This window comes from Chroicocephalus ridibundus, chromosome 7, assembly GCF_963924245.1.
Source record: "Chroicocephalus ridibundus chromosome 7, bChrRid1.1, whole genome shotgun sequence".
NCBI classification, from domain to species: domain Eukaryota; kingdom Metazoa; phylum Chordata; class Aves; order Charadriiformes; family Laridae; genus Chroicocephalus; species Chroicocephalus ridibundus.
Window position 1 is genome coordinate 53,646,308 of NC_086290.1, and position 24,194 is coordinate 53,670,501.

A 24,194-nucleotide genomic window follows, 5' to 3' on the forward strand; every position below is an offset into this window, starting at 1 on the left:
CCTGTGGAGGAGAGGCGGAGCTTGATCGGGCGGGGTCGGGCTGGTGGGCGGGGCTTGCAGCGGCGGAGGCGGGGCCTGCCGCCCGGTGGAGCGGGGCGCGTCCCGGCGGCGGGAGCGGCGGGATCGGTGCGAGCCGCTGCCGGTCCGAGCCCAGCCCAGCCGAGCCGAGCCATTGCCGGTCCGTGCCGAGCCGGACCCCCCCTGCCGCCCGGCCTGCTGTTGACAAGCGGCGGCGGGAGGCAGCGCGGCGGCCGGTCGTCCCCATGTGGCGGACGCTGGCCCTCGCCTCCGCCTTCTTCCCGGGGCTCTTCGCCCTCTGCATCCGGTTGCTGCGCTGGGCAGCCCCGGGATGGAGCCTCAAGGACCGCATCCTCCTCAGCGGCAGGTATGGGTGGGATGGTCGGGATGCGACCGGGACCGCGGCGGGCCGGCAGCGGGAGCGATCCGGATGGGCCAAGAGCCCCGAGCCCCGGCGGCTGGGAGCTGCAACCGGGGAGTGCCCCGACCCCCGGCGGTCCCGATCCCAGACCCCGCGGGGGGAGCAGGGGCCGCGGGGAGACGCAGCCCCCCAGCCGTGGGAAGCCCTGCCCGGCCGTACCCCGCCGCCGTGGCAGGTCCTCGGAGCGGGGGTGCTCCGGTGCAGCTCTCCCTCTGCCCGCGGGGAGCCGGGCAGCATCGCCGCTCATCCACGGGGTTGGAAGGGATGAGACCTGGAAACAACCCCCCACCCCACCCCACTTCTGCCGTGTCCCCGGGTGGCAGCGCCTGTCACAGCCACCCCCTCCCCGTCCTACGCCACCGGGGCGCGGGGGCAGAGCTCCTCCTCGCCACGGCAAGTCTTTCGGGGTGTGCACGGAGTAGGCGTCGAAGTGGTAACAGCTGTCCTGGTGCAACCAGGGTGCCAAGGCCACCACCCCTCTCCTCGGCCCTTCTGGGGCAGCGTTTGGCGTGACCTGTTTCTCTTCTCTCTGTTTCAGGTTGGTGTCAACAGTCCAAGCCACGATGGCAACGGTGTCGGGGATCACGGTTGTCCTTAACTGCAAGAACGTGGTGTACGACAGGTAACGCCATCCGAGAGCCTTGCTGTCCCACAAGGAGCCCGCCAAGGCTGTGCCCGGCCAGCTCACAGCTGGAGTATTTTATGCCAAAGGCTTGCACGTACAAAGGGGAGAGGAAAACCAGTTTCGTGTTCCTCTTTCCTCCACTTCGGGTGAAGGGTTGGGCAATGTTCTGGACGGACAGCCCCTGAAAGGTGCTGGATTCTTCAGCCTGCTCAGACCTGGGGCTGCTCTGCCACCACGGAGGGGCTCAGCCCTGCGGATGGGCTGTAACATGGGCCCATAGATGAGCAAATAATAGACATCATCGTGTCTAAAGGGGTAGGGAGTCCCCTCCCTGGCAGGTGAAATTGCTAAGAAGTCAAGCAGACCTAGTAAGAACGGATTTTAGAGGTGCATCGCCTTCTTGGTGCCAAAAGGATTCTGAAGGAGTCCAGAAATGAGAAAATCAGTATGGAGTTTGCTCCAAAGGAAAAAAATCACACTGCCTTGTCCTCAATGTTCCGAGATAAACTGCCCCAGAAGTGCCTCTCGGCAGGAGTGATAGTGCAATCTGGGTCAGAAGACTTAAAAACAGAGCTATTATCCAGAATAGCAGAGAAAATTGTAGGAGGGAGGAACATAATTACACTGAGCTGGAATTTGACCGTCACACAGCGAATTTTAGGGTGATTTTTAGGGAGGGCTGCCCTCTCGGTCATTGCAGACTTACCTTTAATACACAGATGTGCAGTGTCCTGCCTTGCTCTAGATGGTGAGATCGATCCAAATTGCTCAGTCCTGCTTAACCCAGGCGGTCTAATGAGTTACATTTTTGCTCTAAAATCAAATACCTGCTCCATAGATAGGGCAGCTGATAAACCCCAGACTGAGACAGATGGAAGGCGCTGCTGGCAGCCCTTCTCTGTGGAGCTGTGTGCTTGCCCGGGTGCTCTCAAGGCCAACGGCTCGACGCAAACACTTTGTGGTCAGAGACCTAGATTTTCGTTGGATCTGGAGGAAATAGAGCCCAGCGCTCAGCAGGGAAGGCCTCGGAGAATGACAGCGAGACAGGGAGCCAGGAAGCATCACAAAGGTTGCAGTAAAATTCGCCAATTTATTTACACAGGCAGACAATCATTATAGTGCTGGCACTGTAATTGCCCTCCAAAGCCCTGGGCAAGTTTTGCAAACACAATAGCTGGTCACTTCCCCTCCCTGCTTTACATCACTCACGTTGTTTTATCTGGAATAGGAACGCGTGCAACAAATTTTTTCTTGAGATGGCAGGAGGGGAAAAGCAGATTTATCTGGGCCTCAAGCTACATTTCTTTAAGCAGCAGTGTAGGGTGTTTTGTTTTTTTTTTTTTTTTATCAGTGTGATTTCACTCAGGACTTTTTAAGGAGCCGGGTGTCCCTGCGGAGCGGGGCTTGCCGCTGCCCAGATTGTGCAACTGGGATTCCGACATGCTTTGGGAACAGGCAGCTGCCTGCAATTATTTCCCAACAGACAAATGTCTCGCGGGGGTTTATTGCCTATATGAGATATTTTGCGCTTCAGTCTCTGAAGTCCAGGCCAGGCAACTCCGAGCTCTCCGGGTGCTTTCCAAACCCTCCCCGGGTTAGGCAGCCTGGCCAAGCCTTGTGGCAAGCAGAAAGGACGCGGTCTTGGAGCTTTTTTCCTGCCCAGCATCAGCTCTGGGTGTCCTGGGGCTGCTGCAAAGGTGTGGGATTAGTGCCGGATCCCGAGGGGTGCAGTGCCCCTGGCCCGAACGGCAAACACCCGGCTGCAGGGCTAATCAAGATCCTCCCATTAGCGCCGTGTTTGTGCTTGGCTGGGCCGAGCTCGGTGCCTGGCACGGCCAGGCGTGAAGCGGGGGCAGCACCGAGGAGGCGTCCTCCACGCGTACCAGGTACCTTTTCTCTGCTGGGACAAATCAGGTTAAGTTTCGACACCTCTCAGCTTACCATCAGCTTCAACATCCGCTGCTTCCATTTCAGACCTAAAGACTCTCTCCCACCTTTCAGAGTGCCGCGAGGTGCTCAGAGCGGTCGCGATGCCCCTGTGTGTGCTGCTCCTCCCCTAGGCACTGGCTGGCCGTAGAGTACATCTGGGTCCTCGTTCCCTACATGACCTACGACATTTACGTCATGTACCTCTGTCACTGGCACAAGAGCCAGGACAGGGGAGTCGTGGAGAAGAAGCACTCGCTGGCCAGCGTGCGGAGCTTCCTCCTGCAGGAGCGGCTGATGGTGACCCACCACCTCTTCATCCTCATCGTGCTCACCCCCATCACCCAGGTAAGGGCTGAAACCCAGTCCACGAGGAGTCCTGCGTGGCCGCAAGGGCTTGCCATCGAGGCTGCGTGAGGCACAGCATCTCTGCTGCCAGTCAGGAGCCCGGGACCCCCTGGAGATGCTGGGTGTTAGCTCCCGGCCCCCTCTCCAGGAGGGCCCCCGTGCTCACCGCTGGCTTTATTTGCAGCACTTCAGGGGAGAGCTGGGGGACTTCTTCGTGGGCTGCATCTTCATAGCGGAGCTGAGCACGCCTTTCGTGTCGCTGGGCAAAATCCTCATGCAGGTAGGCGAGGAGGGACGGGGCTGGGAACCCCACAGCAGCTCACACCCCTTCCGCACCCAAGGGTGCCCTTCTCTATCAGCCCCTGTGGCTGGGCTGGCGGTCCCAGGGGCTGCGGGGGTCTTGGAGGGGGGCAGCCCCGAGCTCCCCCACAGTGCTGCCTTCCTCCAGCCTCCTCTTAAGTTCCCATCCCTTTCCCCAGTAAGCGGCATGTCCAGTGGCATCCCCAGACTGGGAGCTGCGCTGTGTCCTGGTGCTGCCCCCTCCTGTCTGTAGCTCCCGCCTCCACCACGCTCCCTCCTGCCCCAGCCCTCTGCCCCCCAACACCTCCCTCCCTCCTCCATCCCTTCCCACCCTGCTTTCCTGCTCCCTCCATCCATGCCTGCTGGGTGCTCGGCTCCATGCTCCCAGCACAGCCAGTGCCCGAGGAGCGATGGGGGGCTGCTCACCCAGCGCTCACCCCACGTTGGCCTTCTTCCTTCCCCAGCTCAAAATGCAGGACACGCTCCTGCACAAGGTGAACGGGATCCTCATCCTGGTGACCTTCTTCCTCTGCCGTATTCTCCTCTTCCCCTTCATGTACGCCGCCTACGCCAGGCAGGTGGGAATCCCCATTTACATGGTGCCTTTCCGCATCCCCCTGCACTGCAACATAGCCAACGCCTCCCTCATCGCCCCCCAGCTCTACTGGTTCAGGCTCATCTGCCGCAAAGCCGCCCGCCTCTACAGCAGCTCGCCCGCCGATAAAAGCAGATAACGGTCGGCAGCGGCAGCCCAGCGCGGGGGCTGGAAAAGGGTCAGGCCCCCCTCCCCCCCCCCCCAGCTCTTCCACCTTCAATGCCAGCACTGTGGGGGACCATCATGGAAGCAGAGCTGCGGAAGCAGTGATATCGCCGGGCTTTTTTAGCTGGAAGCAGCCTCGCCGTCTCCACCGCCGTCCCAGGCAGTGCCAGCCTGGGCTAGGAAGGCTTTCTTCCCACGCCGCTCCAGTGCCTTGTGTCCTCCCACCCGTGGGAGCCAGGGCAGGAGCCAGCGAGGAGGAGGAGGTCTGCCCATAAGCACGACGTTCCTTCTGGGAGTCAACACTGCGGCACCGAACTAACGGTTACACGAGAGGGGTTTGTTACAGACGCCCCCCTCGCGTCTGTCAGGGCTGACACCAGACACCGGCACTGAGCACGGCGTCAAGGAGCCTGTACCCGGAGGTGATGCTGCAGCCTGCCCAGCCCCACGCAGCAGCACCGGGGACTCGGGGAGCCGTGTGCTGGACCTGCCGCAGCCCCAACTCACTCCTCCGGCTGTGGTTTACGTCCTCCAGCTGAGAGCAGAGCCAGGCCCCGGGGCTGTGGCACGGCTCTGCACAGCGTGTTCCTGGCCGTCACCCACTTGGCCTCTACACTCAGCCTCTCACCTCCCACTGCTGCTGGGCTCAAACTCATTTAAGACTCCACTTAACCCAAAGGTGCTTTTCACTACAACTGTCTGGTGTCTGTGGCTGACAGTCCTGGGCTAGGGGGGGCTCTGGTGGCCCCAGCAGGCTGGAGGGCGGAGAAGCTCACACCAGGACAGAGGAAGGGTTGCGCTGTCTCAGAGCAATGCTGGCAGAGCAGAGCACCCATGGCTGAAGGGCAGGATGAGGACAGGAGACTGCTGAGTCCCCATCTCTGGGTACTATGCAGAGCCCTTTGTTGGCAGGGGATGCAACTTTCAACCCTTTTCCCTAACTGCAGTTGATTTTAGTTAGCCCAAGCCAGGGCAGCCACCTCCTCCCTGCAGCCTCCCGTGCTCACCTGGGGTCCCCCTGCTCCAGGGCAGGGACTGCACCAACACGGCTCCAGCAGCCCCTCTACAGCCACCCGTACCCAGAGACCTGGGGACACTCTGTGCCTTTCATTCTGTCTAAAACCGGTCCGGAAGGGCCGAGGACCCAGTTCTTTTGGGTATCAGATCTTGTCCCAGCCACAGCTGTATTCTGGAAAGGCTAAAATAAAAAGGCCTCTTCCAACATGCAGCCAGTTATTGCAGGAACACTACTGTCACTTTAACCATCGAGACCAGCTGATGTTATAAACCGCTCGCAACCCATTACAGATGTTTGTATCTCGCTGTTTTCATCGCAAATAATGTGCCTTATGTAAGGACAAAAAAAAAAAAAAAAAGCCAATGAGGCATCTCAGTTTGCACTAACACTGCCCTATTTACTACTGCACCTATCAGGAGACCAATAAAGATTTCCTCTCTGAGTCACACCACTGGATGTCTCTCCCACGTGCCGTTCATTTCTGGGTGGGGGGTGTTAACACACGGGGTTATCGCTGCACCCCCACCTCCGGGCAGGAGCAACACACGTATTTCCAAAGGCACCTGCCTGTCCTGAACTCACCCGACTCGCCTCCACGTGGTGAACCCAACAACCCGCCCAGGACTAGGAGAGGGCTGGCAGCAGGGAAGCCGGAGGGAATTGGTTTCCCTGATGCCGGAGGCTGCCAGGCGCGCTCTATAAATCCAGCCAGCCAGCAGGCAAGGCTGGAGCCACGGCACCAGCAGCTGGGCTCAGAAGAGCTGTTTGCACAGCTATTCCCGCTGGAATATCAGAGTGGCTGTTCCTACCCGTCTTTACACGGCCCCGACAGGCTGGAAGAAAACACAGCAGGGGAGAAATAAGTTCAAGAAAGAAAAACAGACAGGGTTTATTACAGATCTTACAGCTTTCCACGCAAGGGGTCCCCTGAGGCAGGGTCAGTGCTCTCCTCCATTGCCCTCTCCAGCTCCTCAAGCCGGCTCCCCGGCTGATCGGGCTCCCAGCTTGCTGAGCTTCTGCAGGAGGGTGCCACGCAGCGCCTCGTCACCGACATTGTCCGTGATGGACTCCAGGAAGTGCCTCTCGTTGGCTCTCCGCAGTGTGTTGCTGGGGGACGTATCGGCGCTGCTGAACGTCTCGTACTGCGATAGGATCTCCAAAGCTACCACCACCAGCGGCTCGCCGCACTCTTTGTTCGGCAGCATGGCGGCGACATGCAGCAGGTGGCAGAACATCTGGATGCAGATGAAGGACACCTCCTGCGTGGAGGTCCTGTCCTCTGCAGCGTGCGAGGGGGGCCCCGCGGTGTTCTTGATGGAGCCCAGCAGGTCTGTCATGGTGCTGCAGTACAGCTGGACCACGTGGAGCCAAGCCTCTGCCGGCAGCCAGCTGGAACAGCTGGAGCTGCAGAGGAGCTGGAAGCCCCGCAGGAAGAGCACGGAGAACTGGAGGTAGCAGGCAAACGGCCGGAGGTTCAACAAAGGCATGTACTGCACGTACTCCAGCGTGTACGGCACGTGCAAGATTTGCCTCTGCAGCAGGTTTTCGACCACGTGTGTGAGCCTCTTCCATTCGCTGTGGCTGCACCAAGGGAAGACCTGTATAAGGGCCACCAGGAACCCTTTGCTGAAGAGATTTACTTCTTCAGGGTTGTCCACATTGACTGTGAGGAGCGTCAGCATCGTCTCCCTGAGCGCTGTGGACACGCAGCAGCACTCCATCCATGCCAAGAGCCCGCTGCCCAGTCCATAAGCTGGCAAAGGCTGTGATGTCCACTCATCCTCAGGAAGTGTGCAGATCTCAAACAGAGTTGCTGGGACCTCATTCTTGAAGTGGTCTCCATAAAGCTTCTTCAGCCGGAGACCGATGGTCCAATCCAGCAACGCCACCTTCCTGTGAAGCCAAGCCAGTGACTGGACCCACAGCTCAGGAGAGGGAACAGTTTCTGGTCTTACCACCTCACAGAGTTGGCAGAGGATGTTCTGCAGCAGGTCTTTGGTCTCCAGCGAAGGGAAGAGCTGGTCCCTGGGCTGATGCCAGTACTTCGTGTAACCATCTAGAAGCTTGCAGAGGCTGAGGAGAAGTGGGAATGGGTGACAGGACTTGATCCAGTGCTCTTCTGAACAGGACTGTACCCCCAAAACCTTACTGAGGATCTGCAGGCTCAGCTCAATTTGAGCAGAGTCTGATTTCAAATAGGGAAGGACAAAGGCTTTGGTCACCTCTGCAGGTGACACAAGTGGGGCAGCTGAGCTTGGCTGCATGAGGAAGGCCAGGAACTCAAGGAACTGCTCCTCTTCCCTCACAGTAGAAAGCCTCCCCCATACTGCCTCCTCCAGACACCTCACGACCAGGCTGCATGGCCTGCTTGGATCATTGTGGGTCTCCAGGAAGCTCAGCGCTGGGAAGGAGCAGAGGATTTGTGCGAGGAACTGGTGCGCTCCTAGGTTGACTACAGCAAGATTACAAACCTGCTTCACCGTGGCCTCAGGGTACAGCAGCATGAGCCTGGCGACAGAAGCCACAGCCCTAGTCAGGCCTTGATCAGACACACTCTTCGTGATCTGGTTGAAAGTCACATTCAGATCCTCCTGGAACCCCTCCATGACAACCTGCAAATTCAGGGACAGACCTGGCCCGCCCCACGACACCAGGACACCCGAGATCACTTTGTTTTTGTCAGTTAATGAAAGCTCAGTGTAACACTCCACGATGGCTTTGGTCACTTGCATCTGCAGCTCTCGGGCCTCCTTGTCTTGGCGGGACATAGCAAAGTTCACCAGTGTCTTCAACAATTTCAAAACTAACTCTGGTTTCTGGAAGAGAGCTTTGTTTTTCACAAGGCAGTCAACCCAGTCCTTTGAAAAGGCCCAGGTCTTTTCAGAAGCAAATATGGAGCACATCTCCACGTGCCTGTCCAGCTTTTGCTCAATGATTGTCATGGCAACTGAAGACACGAGGCTGGCATCCAAATCCTTGCCCTTCAGGCTGACACTGATCTCCTTGAGAAAGCTTTTGGTGATCTGTGTCAGCTCTAACACTACATATGTCTCATCCTCACCCAGGTCTCTACTCTCCGAGAAGCAAACCAGGTTCTTCCCAAAAGCAGTAAGAGTGTCCAGGAGCCGGTATGTCTCATAGCAGAGCTCCTCAGAGCTGTTCAGGGTGCCCTGCAGCTCCTCTTCCCAGGCATGCAACAAGCTGCAGAGAAAGCCCAAGCCAACAAAGAGCTCTTCACAAGAGAGCTTGACCATGGACAAGAGGTTCAGGCTTCTCTCTGCTTCCTTCACCTTCTCGTCCAGCCCCCTGTGGTGGAACTGGCTTTCGGTGTCCCTGGTCCAGAGGCTGACCACAGAGCTGATCTTGTCCAGGTACTCTGTGACAGGCAGGGGGCTGTCCTCTGGCTCTAGGTCGGTGAACACGGACAGCAGCTCCACCAGGTTGGCCAAGGCATAGCATTTCATGCGGGGCAGGGTGATGCTCCGGTAGGTTTGCTTTAACCCCTCTATCAGGACCATGAGCAGGCTGGTGGCAGCAGGGGTGTCATTCAGAGAGCCAGGGTCACCCTTGAACCTCTTTGGGGGCTGGAGACCATCATCCAGAGAGGTCTCACACCCATGCTGACGTATGAGAGTGCTGAACGTAGATACTGTTGAGTCTTCCTGTCCCTCCTTGTGTTTCATCACCTCCCACCACACGTCCAAGAAGAATCTGATGTCTGATGGGGACGTCTCACTGGCGATGTACTCCACCAAGTGCTCCAGCTCGCTCCGGCACACATCTCGGGGCAGCGCCAGCAGCAGTTGCACGAAGAGCCGGGGCGCACCGAGGGCTTTGACCAGCTCGAAGAGGACGGTGCGGTTAAGGTCGGGGATCATCCTGCCCACGGAGAAGAAGTCATCCTGCTCCCATCCCTGGTCCAGCGAGGCGGCCGGTGGGGCCGGCAGTAGCACTTTAGCCCAGACGATGGCCACGGCCTCCTTCTTCCAGAGGCTGTGCTGCAGCGGCGACGGGCAGCGGGCCCCGATCTCCCCCAGGGCGTCGGTGATGGGGGGTCCCACGCGTGGCCAGTCGGCTTTGCGCAGCTCCCGCAGCGGCCGCGGCTGGGTGAGCCGGGCGGCCAGCAGGAACCCGCCGTGCAGGATGGCCGCCTCCTCGCACACGCCCCACGGCCCTGCGCGGAGACACCGTTACCTCGGCCCGGTCCCGACGGCCCCCCCCGCCCCGCCCCGCCCCGGCCCCGCTCCCCCCGCTCCCGCACCCACCGGGCTCCATGGCGGCGGCGTGGCCGACGCGCGCCTTGGCGCGCTCTGACGTTGGCGCGGGCAGCCCCGCCCCGCCCCGCAGCGCCCCCTGGCGGCCCGGCGGTGGCGCCGCCTGCCCCGGCCCTTCCCGTGATTAATTTTTACGCAGGAAAATCGAGAACCTGATGAAAAAGGGAGAGGAACTTCGGTGCAGCGCGATGCCGCGCAGCTGGAAAAAAGGGACTCAAACCGTCCTCCCGAATCGCCTTTATTCGTTTAAGGGCGACACTGGCAAGGGGCAGCGCCGGTTTCGGGGGTGCAGCTTACGCATGACATTTCTAATTCGATCGGTACGCGACTGAAAATCATCACGGAACTGGAATACACAAGCCTCAAGCAACAAAAATCACAGAGAGGCATTTTTCCTGTTTGAACTCAAAATATTCACTGCAAGCCCCGACGTGCCTCGGCGACTGCTAATGATGCTGATTTTGCCGGCTTTTCTCTGTGACGCTTATTTAAGGTTTTCATCAAGAACGATTACAAACCAGGCAGCGTGCCTGATGTGGACAATGCTGGTAATTACTCCCTGCATTCCCAGCCCTTATCCCACTAACAAAAGCAGAGCGACTTCATTCCAACAGAATAAACCATAAACTGTTACTTCCAAAGGCAATTTCTCATCAAAAGCTAACTGCAAAACCAGAATAGATTTATTTCAAATAGCCTCCCGGCACCCCGGGGACAGCGCAGCTGCTACATGCCCTGAAGCACGGCTCGGCTCCCGCCTGGAATGTGGAAGGCTCTGTATGCTGCCATCAGGAGACGGATACGCAGGAGCTTAGTATGAGGTGGAAACCACCGCATCGATGACGTGGCCCCAGTGAGAAACGCACCATGGGCTTCTCAAACAAAGATTTCACCTCCAAAGCTGGAAAAACATCTTGGAATGAAAATAGGGTTTGTTCCAGACCAGGATATTCACGTGCTTTAGCAAAATAATTGTTCTCTTCCCAATAAACAGGCATGCACTACCATAGCTGAACTCCGATACTTCGTCACAGAAGCGGAGTGCCTGTGATATAGCTGCAGCTACCTGAAAATCTCTTCTCCAAGCCGCAAATCCAGGATGGCTAAAGTCGATTAGTTAGAGAATTGGATATTCTAATAAATCTAACAACATTTTTTTCCAAGTATAACAACAACAGAGAAATGTTAAGTTTTTCCTCTTAACTGATGGCCCCTGTTTTTGAAGGCACGTGCTCAGCCTGCTCCTCACTGCACAGCCTAATTTTTTTTGAAGAACATGCCATTTGCTTGAAAGGGGAAGAGTCGCAGTAAGAGACATAAGCTTAAATCAAACAAACCGACCAGCATGGGACATTACGGCACCCTCTTACTGGAAGGGGTAATGCAACACGTTACATAGGATTGGCATTTCCCTCAGATGAGAACCGAGGCACAAACGAGACGTCCAGTCCTTTTCTCCAGCTAAGCAGAAACCTTCTTCATTTTTCGCGCAGCAAACCATTGGTCACTGTTGTCCGCCGCCATGGCCTGCACAAAGAGAAGCATTATCGTGTCACCAGAGGCCCGGCTGCTCACACTCACCAGGCTCTCCCACAAGCCCAGATGGATCACAAGGACACTTTCTAATTTGGAGGAAATCTATTCTAACAGGTAAGTTATTCTTTTATGTAGTAGTAAGGAATACAGACACTGAAAACCAATGTTCTCTGCTGCAGCAAATAAAGAGATGATCTTTACAATACAAGAGCAAACCAGGATAGTTCAAACACAGCCTTCCCACAGAGCGCACGCTCCACACCAGAGCCCCTCTGCCTCGGGAGGATGCCCAGCTGCACTGACGTTACTGCAGCTCACAAATCATTTTCTGTAGCAACTTACACCAAAGCGTTGTTGATGTGTCCGGCAAGACACACACTACCACCCGGCTGCCCAGAGAGCAAGGCCGGAAAACTCCAGCCAGGACGCTAAGTGAACTTTAAAAACAGATTTCTTTTTCTTAGCAAGAAAGCAACCTGAGCTAAGAGACTACAGGACTTGCTTCTCGGAAAAACTCCACGTGGAACAACAATTAGATTATATGGGTGTCTATAATCAGGAAGAAAACGAATGTGCAGACAGCATCACTTACATCATCTAACAATTTGTCACCATTAGGGTCCACCTTGGACAGATCTCTGAATGCTTCATCTCCCACAAAACAGATTTCATGGCCATCCTAAACCAAGTTTAACAGCAGGCAAGTTAGATAAATTGCAGAGAGAAATTTAAATCAAATTGAATCACTATTTCCAATACTACTTACAGGATCAGCCAAAATAATCACTTGCACTGTGGCTTTGCCAGGTGTGTCCAAGCTAACCAGAGGCGTTAAAATTTTCTGATTCTCCTTTTTCATCAGTGCTTCGATGTTTGGCAACTGAAACAGAAAACAAAAAATCAACCCCAGTCAGATGAAGATCAGACACACTGAGGTCACTCTCATTTACAGTTCCCTCTTACCCCAACTCCATTGCATTCCCACTGCGAGAAATATAAACAAAGTACATGCTCAGTATTATTTTGTTCACATCTGAGATATTTTGCTAATACTAGAAATTAACCTCCCACTAGTCAGCTCTGGGTAATGAAAGGGGTAAGGGAAATGTCATCATCACCTCTTCCTTTGCGCAGGAGAAGGCAATTCGCCCAAACGCTGTCCCATGATCCACTGCTCCTCCAACAGTCTTCAACTCCAACTTACACTGAAAGAGGAAAAAAGCAAGCCTGACTCACAAGGACGCTGTTCTCAGTGCTACATTCACTCTAGCTTTTCACTGATGTGGACAATTTCATAATCACTCATACACGTATTTCCCAACAAGCCAGGATTACCAGAGCAAACCACAGCTTTTTTTTTTTTTTTTAAAAGTGCAGGTAAGTGTACACAAGCTTTAATTTAAATGCCCAGAATTAAGTCCACAGTTGCTTTAATTAAGAGCTTTTTTCCCCTTTAAGATTTTGTTCTCACGAAATTAGAGGTTTCTATGATGAAACGCAACTCTTAAAGATCAGAACTGGAAAGTTTTCTAAGGACTAACCTGGTTATCCGCATAGCCTAGCAATACCCTTTGCTTTTTCTCATCCTTCTCATATATTTTCATCCCGAGCAAATCAGACCAGTAGTTAACAGACTTCTGCAGGTCGGAGACACCCAAGGTTACCTTTAGCACAGGATCTGTAACATTACAATAATTTGAAATTAGTTTACAAATAATTATAGTTTTAAAGGCACAGTTTTACATTCTTGAGAAGTAACAAAGAAATAACAAAAACATGCTCTGTTTCATAAAACACCAAGACAAACGCACAGCCCATTCTAATACCCCACTTGTAAACCCCTCTTGAACACCAGTAGGAGCGAGTGTGTGTCACCTTGCTTGAGCTGTTCCTTGTCTTCCAAGTAAAACTTGTATCCCCCCGGGGCTTCAGTTTCAAAAAGACCAGCCGTGACTTCTTTGAGGGGCCACCCCATCTTCTTAGCATTGCTCACAGCCTGGCTGGACACAAGTGTTATGCCCTAGTGAGAAGAGAACAGGCAGACACAAAATTCATAGAGTGGATGCTGCCTAAGTCCTACCTTTGAATAGCCTGCCTCTGCAAATGACTAGAAACAAACCAGATTACTTTTTATAAGAGACGGACCATACGACCTCCTGAGAACCGGGTATCTTGCTCCTATGAAATAAGCGAAATTGTACTGCACATCCCACATATATTTGGAATGCATTAATCTACCCTTGTTTCACACCAAAGGGAAATGAAAAGCAAAAGAATTTAAAACTCTGATTTGACGCATTGTACAGAAGTGGAAAACTCATTTCCTCACTCTTCTACCAGGTTAGGTAGACATCTGTGGCTCCAAGCGGCTGTTTCTTGAGTCCCCACAAACTGGCGAAAGAATGAGCAAACACATTACACGTATTCATAGAAGAAATAAGAGATCTTCGCTGGCTGTCAGCTAGTAAATAACAAAGAAATAAGCAGTAACAAATAAAAGAGCGTTTTCCTACAGCAAGATCTTTCTTAGCTAACCATTCCACATCGGATCAGCCAGCAAATACCAACTCTCCTACACATACAGCAACTGAGCTGGAAGACGTTCAAGGAAGTATTTTCCTGGATCCTAACTGAGCACAAAGCTGCTCTAGTTTCCGCTCTTCCAACATGGAGACAACTACAAAAGCAAGAATCAAAAGTGTTTAAGGGGCCAAACAGCATTTAAAACCCAACTGGTACAACCTATACGCCGAACAGACTCCTAATCATAAAAATAAAAAAGCTTATCTTAAGAAGAAAGATTTTGCCGCTAAGCGTGGTACCTACCAGAAAGTCATTGCCCAGGCGATATTCTCCAATACCGTAATTGTATGTCAATTCTGCAACAAAGTGATTGTCTTCCGGCCCGTAGCCCACCATTGTTTTGCTCCATTTTCCATCATAAGGGCTGGAATATCCATATTTTATTGTAATGAGTATTAGAAATCAACATCAAGAACTGCAACTATTAGTGTTCCAAGGAAGAAACACATCTCTCGAGTAAACAAATGGCACAGGTAATCCAGTAATCTCCCATCAAATAGGAGCTGATATCTGTGAAGGGTTCTTATGGCAGCTCAGCACACAGGCACCTCCCTTGCCCTGTCAATAGTTTTGACCTTGGGCTGCCATCCACAAACACATGATAAAAAAAAAATCTACCTCTTTCTTAACAGCTCAGATTTAAAGTTCATTAGCTGCTCATTAGCTGTAATTATATGAGCACTTCCTTATTGCAAAGTAGGAAAAGTAAGCGGTTAGGCACCAGATTGTAAGGTTCGTGAATAAAGACAAAAGTCTTTGGGGCTACCAGGGGGGATTTTTAACCCAAGACCCTACATAGCCCCTTTTTAACTTACATAGCCCCATACCTACAAAAACCCTATTTAATTGAATGTAATTCCAGGAAAGCTTAGAAATAGTTTTATAAAGTTTAGCATCAGTCTATAGCGAAACACAGCAACACTTATGTTTCAATGTAAACATCTTACCTACTCAAAAAGGGTAACTGTTGATTCCGAGGGAAGCACTCAAAAAAACCCAAACCAAACCACCCCCTATTTTACCTATAAAATAGGGAGATGTGCCTGGTCGTGACCGCCAGGTGTTTTACGAGAAACAACGGCCTGGGGAGGGCAGCCAGGCCCTACTCACCCGTTGCAGCTGGCTTTGCAGCCCTCCTCGAACTCCTCGTGCCTCAGCACCTGACGGCAGAGAGCCGAGAAGGAGGTCAGCGCAGAGAAGACGCCATCCATCCCCCTTCCCCTCAGCAGACCCTGCCAGGCCTAACGCGGCGCCGGCCGTCCCGGGCGGGGGTGAAAGCCGGAGGAGGCGGCCCAGCGGACACAGAGGAGGGGAGAAGCCCCCGTCCTCCGGCGGGGCCGGGCCGGGGGAGCCCCGGGGCGACCTCAGCTGCGGGGGGCGCCCACCGTCCCGCCCTTCCCCTCAGGCCCCGCCGCGAGCTCACCCTCATGCCCAGCAGCTCGCGGTAGAAGCGCGCGCTGCGCCCGCGGTCGCCCACTTTGAAGACGAAGTGCAGCGCGCGGCGGGCCGCCATGGCGCGGCGCTGACGTCATCCGAGCGCGACGCGCCCCCTTCACGCCGCCTCGCCGTCGCCGGGACGGTGACGGCACAAGATGGCGGCGCTGAGGAGGCTGGGCCGCTCGCTGCTGCCGCCCGGCCCCGCGGCGGCGCCGGGGGGGCGGCGAGGGGTGCGGGTTCTGCGGCGGAGCCCCGTGCGGGTGCTGCCGCCTCAGAGGGAGCGGAGGGCGGCGGCCGAAGAGCGGCAGAGCCCCCGGGAGCCCCCCCCGCCCCCGCTACCGGCGGTGGAGCGGAGCTCGGCCGGGCTGGGGCTGTGGTACGAGAAGGCGGCGGCCGGTGACAGGAGGCTGGGGTGAGGCGCGGGTGGCACCGCGGAGGGAGGGACATGGGCCCCGGGCGCGCTTTGGGGCCGCAGGGAGCTCCGAGCCCCCGGTGGAACCCAGCGACGGCTGCTCGGTGTCACGTCTGCAGAATTTGGGGCAAATTCCGACACTTGGGGGTTCTGGACAGAGACTGATACTATAATGCCATTACAGCCGGTCTAAACATACCCGGCGGCCTTCTGAGTTCCCAGTAGCTGGCAAACCTCAGACTGAGGGTGGTGTTAACCATCACAGCCATTTTCTCTGATTAACTTCTCTGTAGAAAAGTGGTGACTATTGCCAAGTCGAAGAAATTTCGGGATCACCACGGGAAGGTTCTGCTGGAAGGTCACAGACTGATCAAGGATGCCCTGGAGGCAGGAGCCGTGCTGCAGACTCTCTTCTTCAGCACGGTGGGGCACCTGAAGGAGCTGCCCGAGGCTCAGCTAAAACGAGCCAACTTAGTTAAGGTGAAATTTGAAGACATTAAGAGCTGGTCTGACCTCGTGACTCCTCAGGGGCTTATAGGTAAGTTACCATGGAAACAGCCACAACACTGCTCAAAAGGAAACTTACTTCACAATAAGTGGATAATGACTATCTCTTCATAACCTTCCCCTAGACGTTCGGGCAGTGTGTCAAGAGTGGTATAATCTGAGAGAATTCCTTTTTTCTTTGGCCTACTGTGGTAAATGTGAAAGTAGCTTTTAGAGCGTACCGAAGGTTCTAATGCTCATTTTTAATAATGTGCTGCTTAAGCTTTGCTGGGAAAAAGTTATCCTTGTGAAGTGACAAACTCTTCTCAAACTTCTCTTAAGCAGTGCTTTTCCTAATGCTTTCTCCAGAACCAATTTAGTAAGATTTGGGCCAACTAAGTGAGAGACAGCTCTCTCTTTGGGGTGTGTTAGTCATAAGCCTGTCAGCACTTTCTCTCCTCAGGGATCTTTTCCAAGCCCGACCATGCCAAGTTGTCGTACCCTACTGCTCAGCTAACCAGCTCCTTGCCACTGCTCCTCATCTGTGACAATATCCGAGATCCGGGAAACTTGGGGACTATTCTGAGATCTGCAGCAGGAGCAGGCTGTGAGAAAGTGCTGCTCACCAAAGGTAAGAGCTTTTCCCTGGGGAAAAAAAGTTCAGTTTGAGTAATTTGGAGGGTAAGGCAGAGAATAAGTGGTGCTTGAAGATGTTGTTCCCAAGAATTTGTAAGCAGTGCCTGGCACTGACACGATTTGCTGTGAGCAGCAGCTGCTGAATCCATCTTTTTTGGAGCTGCTGCACTGTTGCTGTTTTCTCCCCTTCCCTCTCAGGCTGTGTGGATCCGTGGGAGCCAAAGGTGCTCCGTGCAGGCATGGGGGCTCACTTCCGTCTGCCCATTGTCGCCAACCTGGACTGGGAATCTGTTCCCAGCAACCTTCCTGCCAGCATCCAGGTCTGTGTGGCCGACAACAAAGACGGAGGTGCTCAGGCTGAGACTGTGCCTGTGCTGAGGAGAGCCAGCGGGGCTGGCTCTGCTCCTGGCAACCTGAAACCTCCTGTGAAATCCAAACCCAAGGCTGCTCCTGAGCGCGAGGATGAGGAGGGAGTGACGAGTGCCTGCGTCCCAGAGCTGGCTGGGCAGTATTACTATGAAAACTGGACACAGACTCCAGTGGCAGTGGTGATCGGTGGAGAGACCCATGGTCTGAGTCCAGACGCGCTTCACCTCGCAGCCAGCACAGGGGGGAAGAGACTGATCATTCCTGTGGTGCCAGGCGTGGACAGCTTGAACTCTGCTATTGCTGCTGGCATTGTGCTGTTTGAGGGGAAGAGGCAGTTGCTGCGGAGGCACAAGCAGGAGGACGAAAGGCAGAAGTTCCCTATAGTGGGCTAAACTGCTGAAGTTTGGGTGCTGAAGAAGCATCTTTTCCCTTTGGCATGCTGTAGAGTTAATAAAAGAGCAGCTTGGGCTGTTTGGTTTGTAGTAAATGGGTATTAAAGAGCTCTGTCGTTGGCAGAGCTGTGCCTGGGTCAGTGCGTGGCTCCTGGCCGAGCCTGCGGGCATTGCGGCCGCACGGTGATGCTAGTGAGAAGGGAAAGGGCGGCGGGTGGGGGCTCTCGCCTTGTGGGTAGCCAGCTCCCTGGCTTTTCTCCCTCAGATCTGGGGAAGCCTCGGATCCCTCCCTGCAGGGTCAGGGGGCAGCTGCCACAGCTGCGTTTGTTTTCTGTCTCTGTTGTCCTGTTACCACACTGAAATCATGTATATAGTCTACTTGAGAAATACTCAGAGATGGAGATTCAGCCTTCTCCATGCCCCGGCACCTGTATCCGAGCAGCACGCTGCGCTGCCTGGGCTGGGTGTGCAGTGTGCTGTCAGACAGCAGCATTACCTTGAGCCTGGAACTGCTCCAGTTGAACAATTCCATCTCCAGAGGCCCATTCCACCCCAGTCTCATCTAACTGACCCAAAATGACTCGATTCTCAGGCAGAATATTGTTGCTTTGCTCCAGTTCCTACCAAGTGGCTGTTGCAGTGCTGAGCTCACTGCCAGCCTGAACTACAACATTTGGAGGGGAATATGGGTTCTCCCTCCGAAAAAAGAACCAGCTGCTGCTGCGTGACTAAATGCGACAGACCCTGTGGTCTTTCATACCACAAACCTGTTGCAATTGTTCTCGAACCAGCAGGCAGCCACTGAGCACAGGCAGTGTGTGCCGTGGGTGGTGGGGGGGGCCTGGAGGCGCCGCTGCTGCTCAGCTGCTTCCACACAGCTTGAGTCCAGCCCCACACAGCCCTTAACCCTGCAGTGGGTTAACTCACTGAAAAAGCTATTTCTCCAAAAATCTCCCGTAAACGCGATACGAGCTCATTAGGGTCAATTTAGGGTGGGCTGCTCCCAGCAGCTCCCAGCGCTGTTGTGCTCCTGCCCTCTCTGGCTCAGGGACTGGGGAGCCAGGCAGTGTGGCTGCTCCTCCAACAGCTCACCGGTCAGTTAGTCACCACCGAACACGAGAGCTTCTGAAACATGCAACACACAGGGTGGATTTATACAGTTCCTGCCTCGCTGAGCTGGCGGCTTTTCCCTGCTCCTGCCAGCGTGGGCTGCTGTGATCGAAGGGGAGAGGCTGTACCACCGCCATTGCTGACTAACAAGCTGAAAGGGAGAAGCGGTGGCTTGCACAACACCCGTTATTCAGCACACCACCACACACGCCTCCGGGACACCACCCTCCTGGGGATGCCGGCGGAAACCATCACAGCTGCTGCTGTGTCCAGTAAGGGCCAAAGGGGACTCTCGGCTCTGGGGGGAGCTGTGAGTAGAGGCCATGGGGTGGGTGGGCGCAGTGCGGGGAAGCGAGGCCGCGTTCCTCCCTCCATGGTGTCTCCCAACAGCTCACAGGAGTCACCATCCCTGAGTGAGGTGCAGCAAATAGCCATGGGGGGGGGCGGAACACATGATCCCAGCTCAGCCGCGACAGCACCGGGAGCTGCCGGCACCGACACCTACCCCATGGGGTCTGGCTGGGGAGGCTCCTCTTCCCACACAGGTCTCAGGCGGGCTCCCTTCTCCCTGACGGCAGGACACGGCAATCGGCACCTCCGGGGACGAGGTTATTATAACGGTTTTATTACAAAGTTCCAATCACCATGTACAGTTTTTACAATGTCACTTTTCGGGGGCTCGGCTGTGCTGCTTGGATTAGGGAGGGATCTTTTTTTTTTTGTTGGGTTTTTTTGGTTATTTTTTTTTTTAAAGAACAGCACCATTAATGTTGGGTTTGGGACACACCTACGAAAAAACATCTCAATCAACTAACATAGAGGGGAGAGGACAATTCATACCAGAGAGAGGGGCGAGAGGGGAAGGGGAGAGCACAAGGGAGAGACGGAGAGGTGAGGGCAGCCTGATGGTGGTCCTCCTCCTGGCTCAAGAGAGGGAGGGAGGGAACATCCACCCGTCGCAGGTGGGTGACCCCCCTGAGAGGCACAGCCAGCAGCACCTAAGGCTGTCGGTGCTTGGGGTGGGAGGTGGGAAACCCACATGGAAAGGTCTCACCCCCAGGAGGCAGAGCCTGGCTGCGCCGTGGTCTTTCAGAGGTTGTCAGCAGTTAAGACTTTGTCTCGGCCTCGTCAGGGCACTCGCATGGGAAAGCTGGACGGGCCAGGGGCGAAGGGGACAGTTTCCTTATTGCTTCCTTAAAGTCATTTAGTCAGCAGGGGTGGTAGGAAAGGAAAGAAGAGGGAGAAGGAGAAGAAAAGAGCCCCGAGAACCCCATCCACTGCCTGATGCATACGTTGGGAAGAACACCATGCAAAAAGATTTGCCTGCTAGCTAGTGCCGTGTATAAAGTAACGATACGGTAACAGTTCTGGCCTGGTTATTAGAGAATATATCACCATGAAGCACAAGCGAAGTCTCCAAACGCCAACGACTCCCTGCTGAAAGTGCATCTCAAGGAGTTTGCTTAGGAGAAGGATTCACTGCGTAAAACAAGGCACCACAAGAAGGTTGGATACTGGGTCGGGCGTGAGGACACGCTGGAGAATCCACGAGCGGCGGAAGAGAGACCTAGTTTTAAATAATGTCTGTTGGTGCAGAAGCCCCCTTAGATGGGCTCGGGTTTTAGCTTGTCTGCTAGAAAGTCGCTGACAAAGGCTTCCACGATCTCGGGCGTGATCTCCTCCACATCCATCACGTACTTGGCGCGGGCGGACATGTCCAGGATGGTGAGCAGGGGCGCAGCCTCGGGCAGGTTGGTGTAATCCCGCAGGGAGTCAGTCATGTCGTCCTGGAGGCCCAAACGAGAAGGAGAGAGAAGCCATCAGCACAACTAGGGCAACCAGAAGCAGTTTGTTGCTTCCACACCATAGTCCAGCCCACCAAGTATCTCCCGAGTGCTTGGGCCTTGCACCAGCATTTGGCAGGACGACGAGCGCAGCAGGCAACACCCGCCTTTCTGCCTGCTCTGCATCAAAACCAAACCGGGCTGATTTATCCCCAGCTGGGATGGAACCACACACTCCTGCAACCCTTTCCACACAGGGCACAGCTCCCAGCACCCCCAGACTGACCCACCACCCTGGACCACCCCAGAGCCTCTGGGAAAGGAGCACGTGTCAGCATCTGCAGCTCAGGAGCTGGGAACAACTGGATATCGGGACTCGCCCGCCCTCTGCCAGCACAGCCATGGCCTTGCTGCTCACTGGGGCGGATGCCGAAGGGACCCGGAGCAAACTACAAAATGGGAATGGGACGAAGGCCCGTGCTTTGAGCCAACACTGAAACCCCACCGGCAGGTCCAGGTACAAACGCTGCAGGGCTCCCTCGCAGCGAGCTGCTCACCGGGGAGAGGGCTGCCTTCCCTTTGGCCCGGCACTGGGCAAAGGGGAAAAACCACTCTGTCTCTGCTGGGAATGCACAATGCAAAAGCTGCTGCCAGGGCGATTCACCTCCCGCTCCTGGCCAGGCCCACTATGTGCGGCATCCGAAACGGGGAGTGTGCCTCCGAGCCCCTTCCCAAGGGCAGTAATAGAAATCCATCAATCCGGTTAGCGGCTGGTGGCTCTGCGGCGCGTGGCCGCGGCCGGCTGGGTAACTCCTGTCGCGCCTCCCCTTCCATTGCAGGGGTTTCTGGCGCAGCTGGACCACGTGGCAGGGAAGGGTGAGCGGGGCTGGGGCGCTTGGCAGCCCCCCACCCTTCTCGCCTCCCAGCCCAGGTGTCGCGATGCCTCATCCTTTATCCCATAGCCGCAAAGGAACCAAAAAACGTTTTTAATCAATGCAAAACCAGCCCAGACGGTGCTGGGAGAGGAATGGGAGGTGCCTGCTCCAGCCATGGCTGAGCTGCTTTGTGCATGGGGGCCAGCGGAGACCTGGGGCCAGCGCTCCCGGCTATTGAGGTGACGGATGAATGGGACGTGCTGGACGCTCCCCATTCTTCGGCCCGGCCGCTGCAGGGACGTCGGGAGCTGGATGAATAGCAGCAATGTTTCAGGGAGGAAAACGCTTCACAGGCTCTGGGGGAGGTGGGCAGGTCCTGGACCCTCCCAAACCAGCCTTTCCAACAAGGGGCTTATTCAGGGGCGCGGGGCCGAGGTGGGATGCTCGGAGACCCATTAAGGCGGTGGGAGTGCGAACGCCTGCCTGGAAGGGGCCAAATGGGCTGTGGGAGGTGGTGGTGGGGGATTGCCTAGCAGGGGGGGCCAGGGTGCGGCGGTGGGGACCCGTTTGTGCGCAGGGCGGCTCCAGAGGGCCCTGCTTGCAGCACACTGCGGCTGTGACGTGAGCATGGAAGGATGGAGCAGGCGCACGGACACGCAGCTGCTGCCACCTGCCCAGGCAGCGCCTCGGGAGGGGAACCGCAGGTCTTGGGGGGGGGGGCCTGGGAGCTTTTTCAACCCTCACACAAAACCTTTCTCATTTTCAAGCCTGCCGCAGGGCAAAGTGTCTGCATGGGGGGAAAGGGAGGCCAGAAGCCCCATTTTCTCATTTCCCATTTTCTCCAGCAGATCCCCAGCTCCAAGCACTGCAGCCCGCATGCGCCCCCCAACACCATCACAGCCAACAACATCATGGTCAGCTCAGGAAACAGTCCTGATTTCACAGGGGGACAGGCGAGTGACGTGCCCAGCCGAGCCCCGGGGCAGGGCAGAGCGGAGCTGGGCCGGCAGTGGGAGCGCAGCCACATGCCGCAGCCTCTGCCCACTCCCAGGGGCGGTTTTGTCCGGCATCACCCGCCTGGCACAGAAACGGGCCCGGCCCCTGGGATTAGGGATGCCTCCTGCAGGCACCTCTTAGGGAAGAGGCTGGAGCGCGGGTCCCTGTCCTCCTCCCGGGGTGGGAAGGAAGGCAGCAGCACCTCAGCGAGGAGGGCAGAACCGGCTGGGCTGAAACCCAAACCCCGCTCTTCTCCCCCTGCCCAGGCACGTTTCCTTCCTGTACAGCCTCAGGGTTCGAGGGGGCAGCTGGCAGCTCCCTCCCACCTCCCCCAGCCCCCCTCTGCCCAGCCCCAGCAGTTCCCTTGCCCGCAGGCTTTTCCACCTCTGAGCAAACGCAGCTGGGACCCCTTTGCCACAAGTAATATCCAGCAATAAGCACAGGGGACTGAGGCAGGACTCAGGGCTGGTTTTGCCCCACGGTCCCCGACTAGCCACAGTAGCCGTGCCTCAGTTTACCCACCTGAACAATGGCGACAGCCGTACCCAACCCAGCTCAGTCCTTGTAGAAAGACACAGCAGAATACAGCCCCATGCCCTCCTCCCGCTTACCTCGCCTGCCACAAAGAAGAGCAACGGTGCCTCCTCCTCTTTGGCTTTGTACTTGGCGATGATTTTTTCAGCTATGGGCTGAATCAGTTGTTTTGCTGCCTCCGACTCTCCATCATCCTCTGAATCTGCAGGGCACAGAGGTGGGGAGACAAAACAAAAGAGGCAAGGCAAAAGGGAGGTTAGGATCAAACAGATGCAAACCGGCCGGGCGCAGGCAGCTCTATCCCACAGCACCACCGCGGAGGAAACCAGAGCCCGGATGCACAGCACAAACTTCAAAGCCACATGGCTCTGTAGCAATTAGGGAGCAGCTGAAACGCGCCTTTCATGTGAGACAGAAACACGTAACAGAAGAGCAGCTCCTGCTCCCCAAATACTTCACCGCTCACTCCCCTGGTGCCGCTGCTGAAGCGCAGGGACAAACAGGCACAAAAAAGCCGCTTTGCAGTTTGAGAAGTGTCGGCATGTTTTGAAGACCAAACGAACGCGCTGATCTGAGGCTGCCTGCCACCCCTGCCCGCCACCCACCATCCCTCCGCCTCAGGACGGCTGCTCGACAGCTTTTCTGCTCGAGTCTCCGCAGCAGCAGCACTGTGAAGGCAGCTTTGATTTGACAGAGGTAGAGTAGAAAGAGATGGCAACATCAATCAAACGCCAGCCACCACTGAAGTTCAAATACTGAGCTGGAAAGAGGAAAGACTGCGTCCTTGAGCAGCATCGAGATGAAACGATTTCAATTCGGGGACAACTTTTAGCATTAAAAATAAAAAAAAGTAAGAAGGCAGAAGAGAGGCCCCATGTCTCCTGGTCACCTGCAGCCCCTGCAGCTCTCGTGGTCTCTGCTGTAACCACCCGACACGACCGGTCCAGCCCTGGGCTGGGACAGGCACTGCCCACGCCCAAAACGCTCTCTGCCCTTGCTCTGCACTTCCCTGCTCTCCTCTCTGGCTTCTCCAAGCAAAGCAGGGGATGCCAGAGATGCTGCATTTTGGGGTCTGCCCTGCATGTGCGACAGTGATAAATACGTAGAGTTGTGGCGTACCTGCAGGGATTGATTTTTCTACAAACAAGCGCTGCTGGCGGCACTCCAGGCAGCCCTGCACACTCTGGCTAACCCAGCTCTAAACTCTCCGGGGGCGGATGTAGAGCGGTCAGGATTTATTCGCAACAAGCTCTTGCTAAACCTGCCTTCTCCTGCCACTGCCTTCTTCTGGGGGTGCTGCTGCTCGTGCAGCAAAGGCACCAGTCTGATGGGGGGGTCTCCCAGCAGGACACGG

The 24,194-nt window shown here is 55.6% G+C and overlaps 6 protein-coding genes across 7 annotated transcripts in view; 3 read left to right on the forward strand and 3 right to left on the reverse strand.

Moving 5' to 3' along the window:
- Nucleotides 1-24,194, forward strand: part of LOC134518437 (multidrug and toxin extrusion protein 2-like) — a 167,011-nt gene that overhangs the window by 77,927 nt on the left and 64,890 nt on the right. The window contains exon 1 of one of the 2 annotated variants that reach the window (XM_063341247.1): nt 233-236. The exons of the other annotated variant lie outside the window; for it this stretch is intronic. The gene's annotated coding sequence lies outside the window, so the exon portion shown is untranslated. Of the gene's footprint in view, nt 1-232; nt 237-24,194 lie in introns of those variants that run through there. 2 annotated transcript variants of the gene reach the window in all.
- TLCD3A (TLC domain containing 3A) lies at nt 37-5,849 on the forward strand. Its single transcript, XM_063341258.1, has 5 exons — nt 37-385; nt 978-1,061; nt 3,125-3,338; nt 3,523-3,618; nt 4,103-5,849. Exons 1-5 carry the CDS (start codon nt 264-266, stop codon nt 4,370-4,372), a joined length of 786 nt encoding a protein of 261 aa, XP_063197328.1. The 5' UTR covers nt 37-263; the 3' UTR covers nt 4,373-5,849.
- Nucleotides 6,281-9,750, reverse strand: GEMIN4 (gem nuclear organelle associated protein 4). The gene is made up of 2 exons (XM_063342223.1): nt 9,682-9,750; nt 6,281-9,590 (listed from the first exon to the last, which is right to left on the reverse strand). Exons 1-2 carry the CDS (start codon nt 9,689-9,691, stop codon nt 6,388-6,390), a joined length of 3,213 nt encoding a protein of 1,070 aa, XP_063198293.1. The 5' UTR covers nt 9,692-9,750; the 3' UTR covers nt 6,281-6,387.
- On the reverse strand, nt 10,352-15,382 carry GLOD4 (glyoxalase domain containing 4). Its single transcript, XM_063341822.1, has 9 exons — nt 15,233-15,382; nt 14,920-14,969; nt 14,053-14,173; nt 13,102-13,246; nt 12,768-12,904; nt 12,345-12,431; nt 11,993-12,106; nt 11,819-11,905; nt 10,352-11,217 (listed from the first exon to the last, which is right to left on the reverse strand). Exons 1-9 carry the CDS (start codon nt 15,320-15,322, stop codon nt 11,152-11,154), a joined length of 897 nt encoding a protein of 298 aa, XP_063197892.1. The 5' UTR covers nt 15,323-15,382; the 3' UTR covers nt 10,352-11,151.
- Nucleotides 15,361-17,624, forward strand: MRM3 (mitochondrial rRNA methyltransferase 3). Its single transcript, XM_063341821.1, has 4 exons — nt 15,361-15,658; nt 15,952-16,196; nt 16,608-16,775; nt 16,979-17,624. Exons 1-4 carry the CDS (start codon nt 15,402-15,404, stop codon nt 17,539-17,541), a joined length of 1,233 nt encoding a protein of 410 aa, XP_063197891.1. The 5' UTR covers nt 15,361-15,401; the 3' UTR covers nt 17,542-17,624.
- The window catches only part of NXN (nucleoredoxin), a 53,337-nt gene continuing 48,388 nt past the window's right edge, over nt 19,246-24,194 (reverse strand). Inside the window, exons 7-8 of the mRNA XM_063341958.1 lie at nt 22,918-23,042; nt 19,246-20,438 (exon numbers count right to left, since the gene is read on the reverse strand). Of these exons, the coding sequence (XP_063198028.1) occupies nt 20,256-20,438; nt 22,918-23,042 (308 nt within the window). The 3' untranslated portion in view covers nt 19,246-20,255. The remainder of the gene's footprint in view (nt 20,439-22,917; nt 23,043-24,194) is intronic.

Excerpts from the sequence above, each read along its gene's own strand:
- TLCD3A (XM_063341258.1), top strand. The coding sequence starts at position 264 with ATGTGGCGGACGCTGGCCCTCGCCTCCGCCTTCTTCCCGGGGCTCTTC. Across the intron at positions 1,062-3,124 it reads AAGAACGTGGTGTACGACAG|GCACTGGCTGGCCGTAGAGT; the intron begins GTAACGCCATCC and ends CTCCTCCCCTAG. Across the intron at positions 3,339-3,522 it reads TGCTCACCCCCATCACCCAG|CACTTCAGGGGAGAGCTGGG; the intron begins GTAAGGGCTGAA and ends CTTTATTTGCAG.
- GLOD4 (XM_063341822.1), bottom strand. The coding sequence starts at position 15,322 with ATGGCGGCCCGCCGCGCGCTGCACTTCGTCTTCAAAGTGGGCGACCGC. Across the intron at positions 13,247-14,052 it reads GCCTGGGCAATGACTTTCTG|GGCATAACACTTGTGTCCAG; the intron begins GTAGGTACCACG and ends TCTTCTCACTAG. Across the intron at positions 11,218-11,818 it reads GTGACAAATTGTTAGATGAT|GCCATGGCGGCGGACAACAG; the intron begins GTAAGTGATGCT and ends CTCTTTGTGCAG.
- MRM3 (XM_063341821.1), top strand. The coding sequence starts at position 15,402 with ATGGCGGCGCTGAGGAGGCTGGGCCGCTCGCTGCTGCCGCCCGGCCCC. Across the intron at positions 16,197-16,607 it reads GACTCCTCAGGGGCTTATAG|GGATCTTTTCCAAGCCCGAC; the intron begins GTAAGTTACCAT and ends TTCTCTCCTCAG. Across the intron at positions 16,776-16,978 it reads GAAAGTGCTGCTCACCAAAG|GCTGTGTGGATCCGTGGGAG; the intron begins GTAAGAGCTTTT and ends CTTCCCTCTCAG.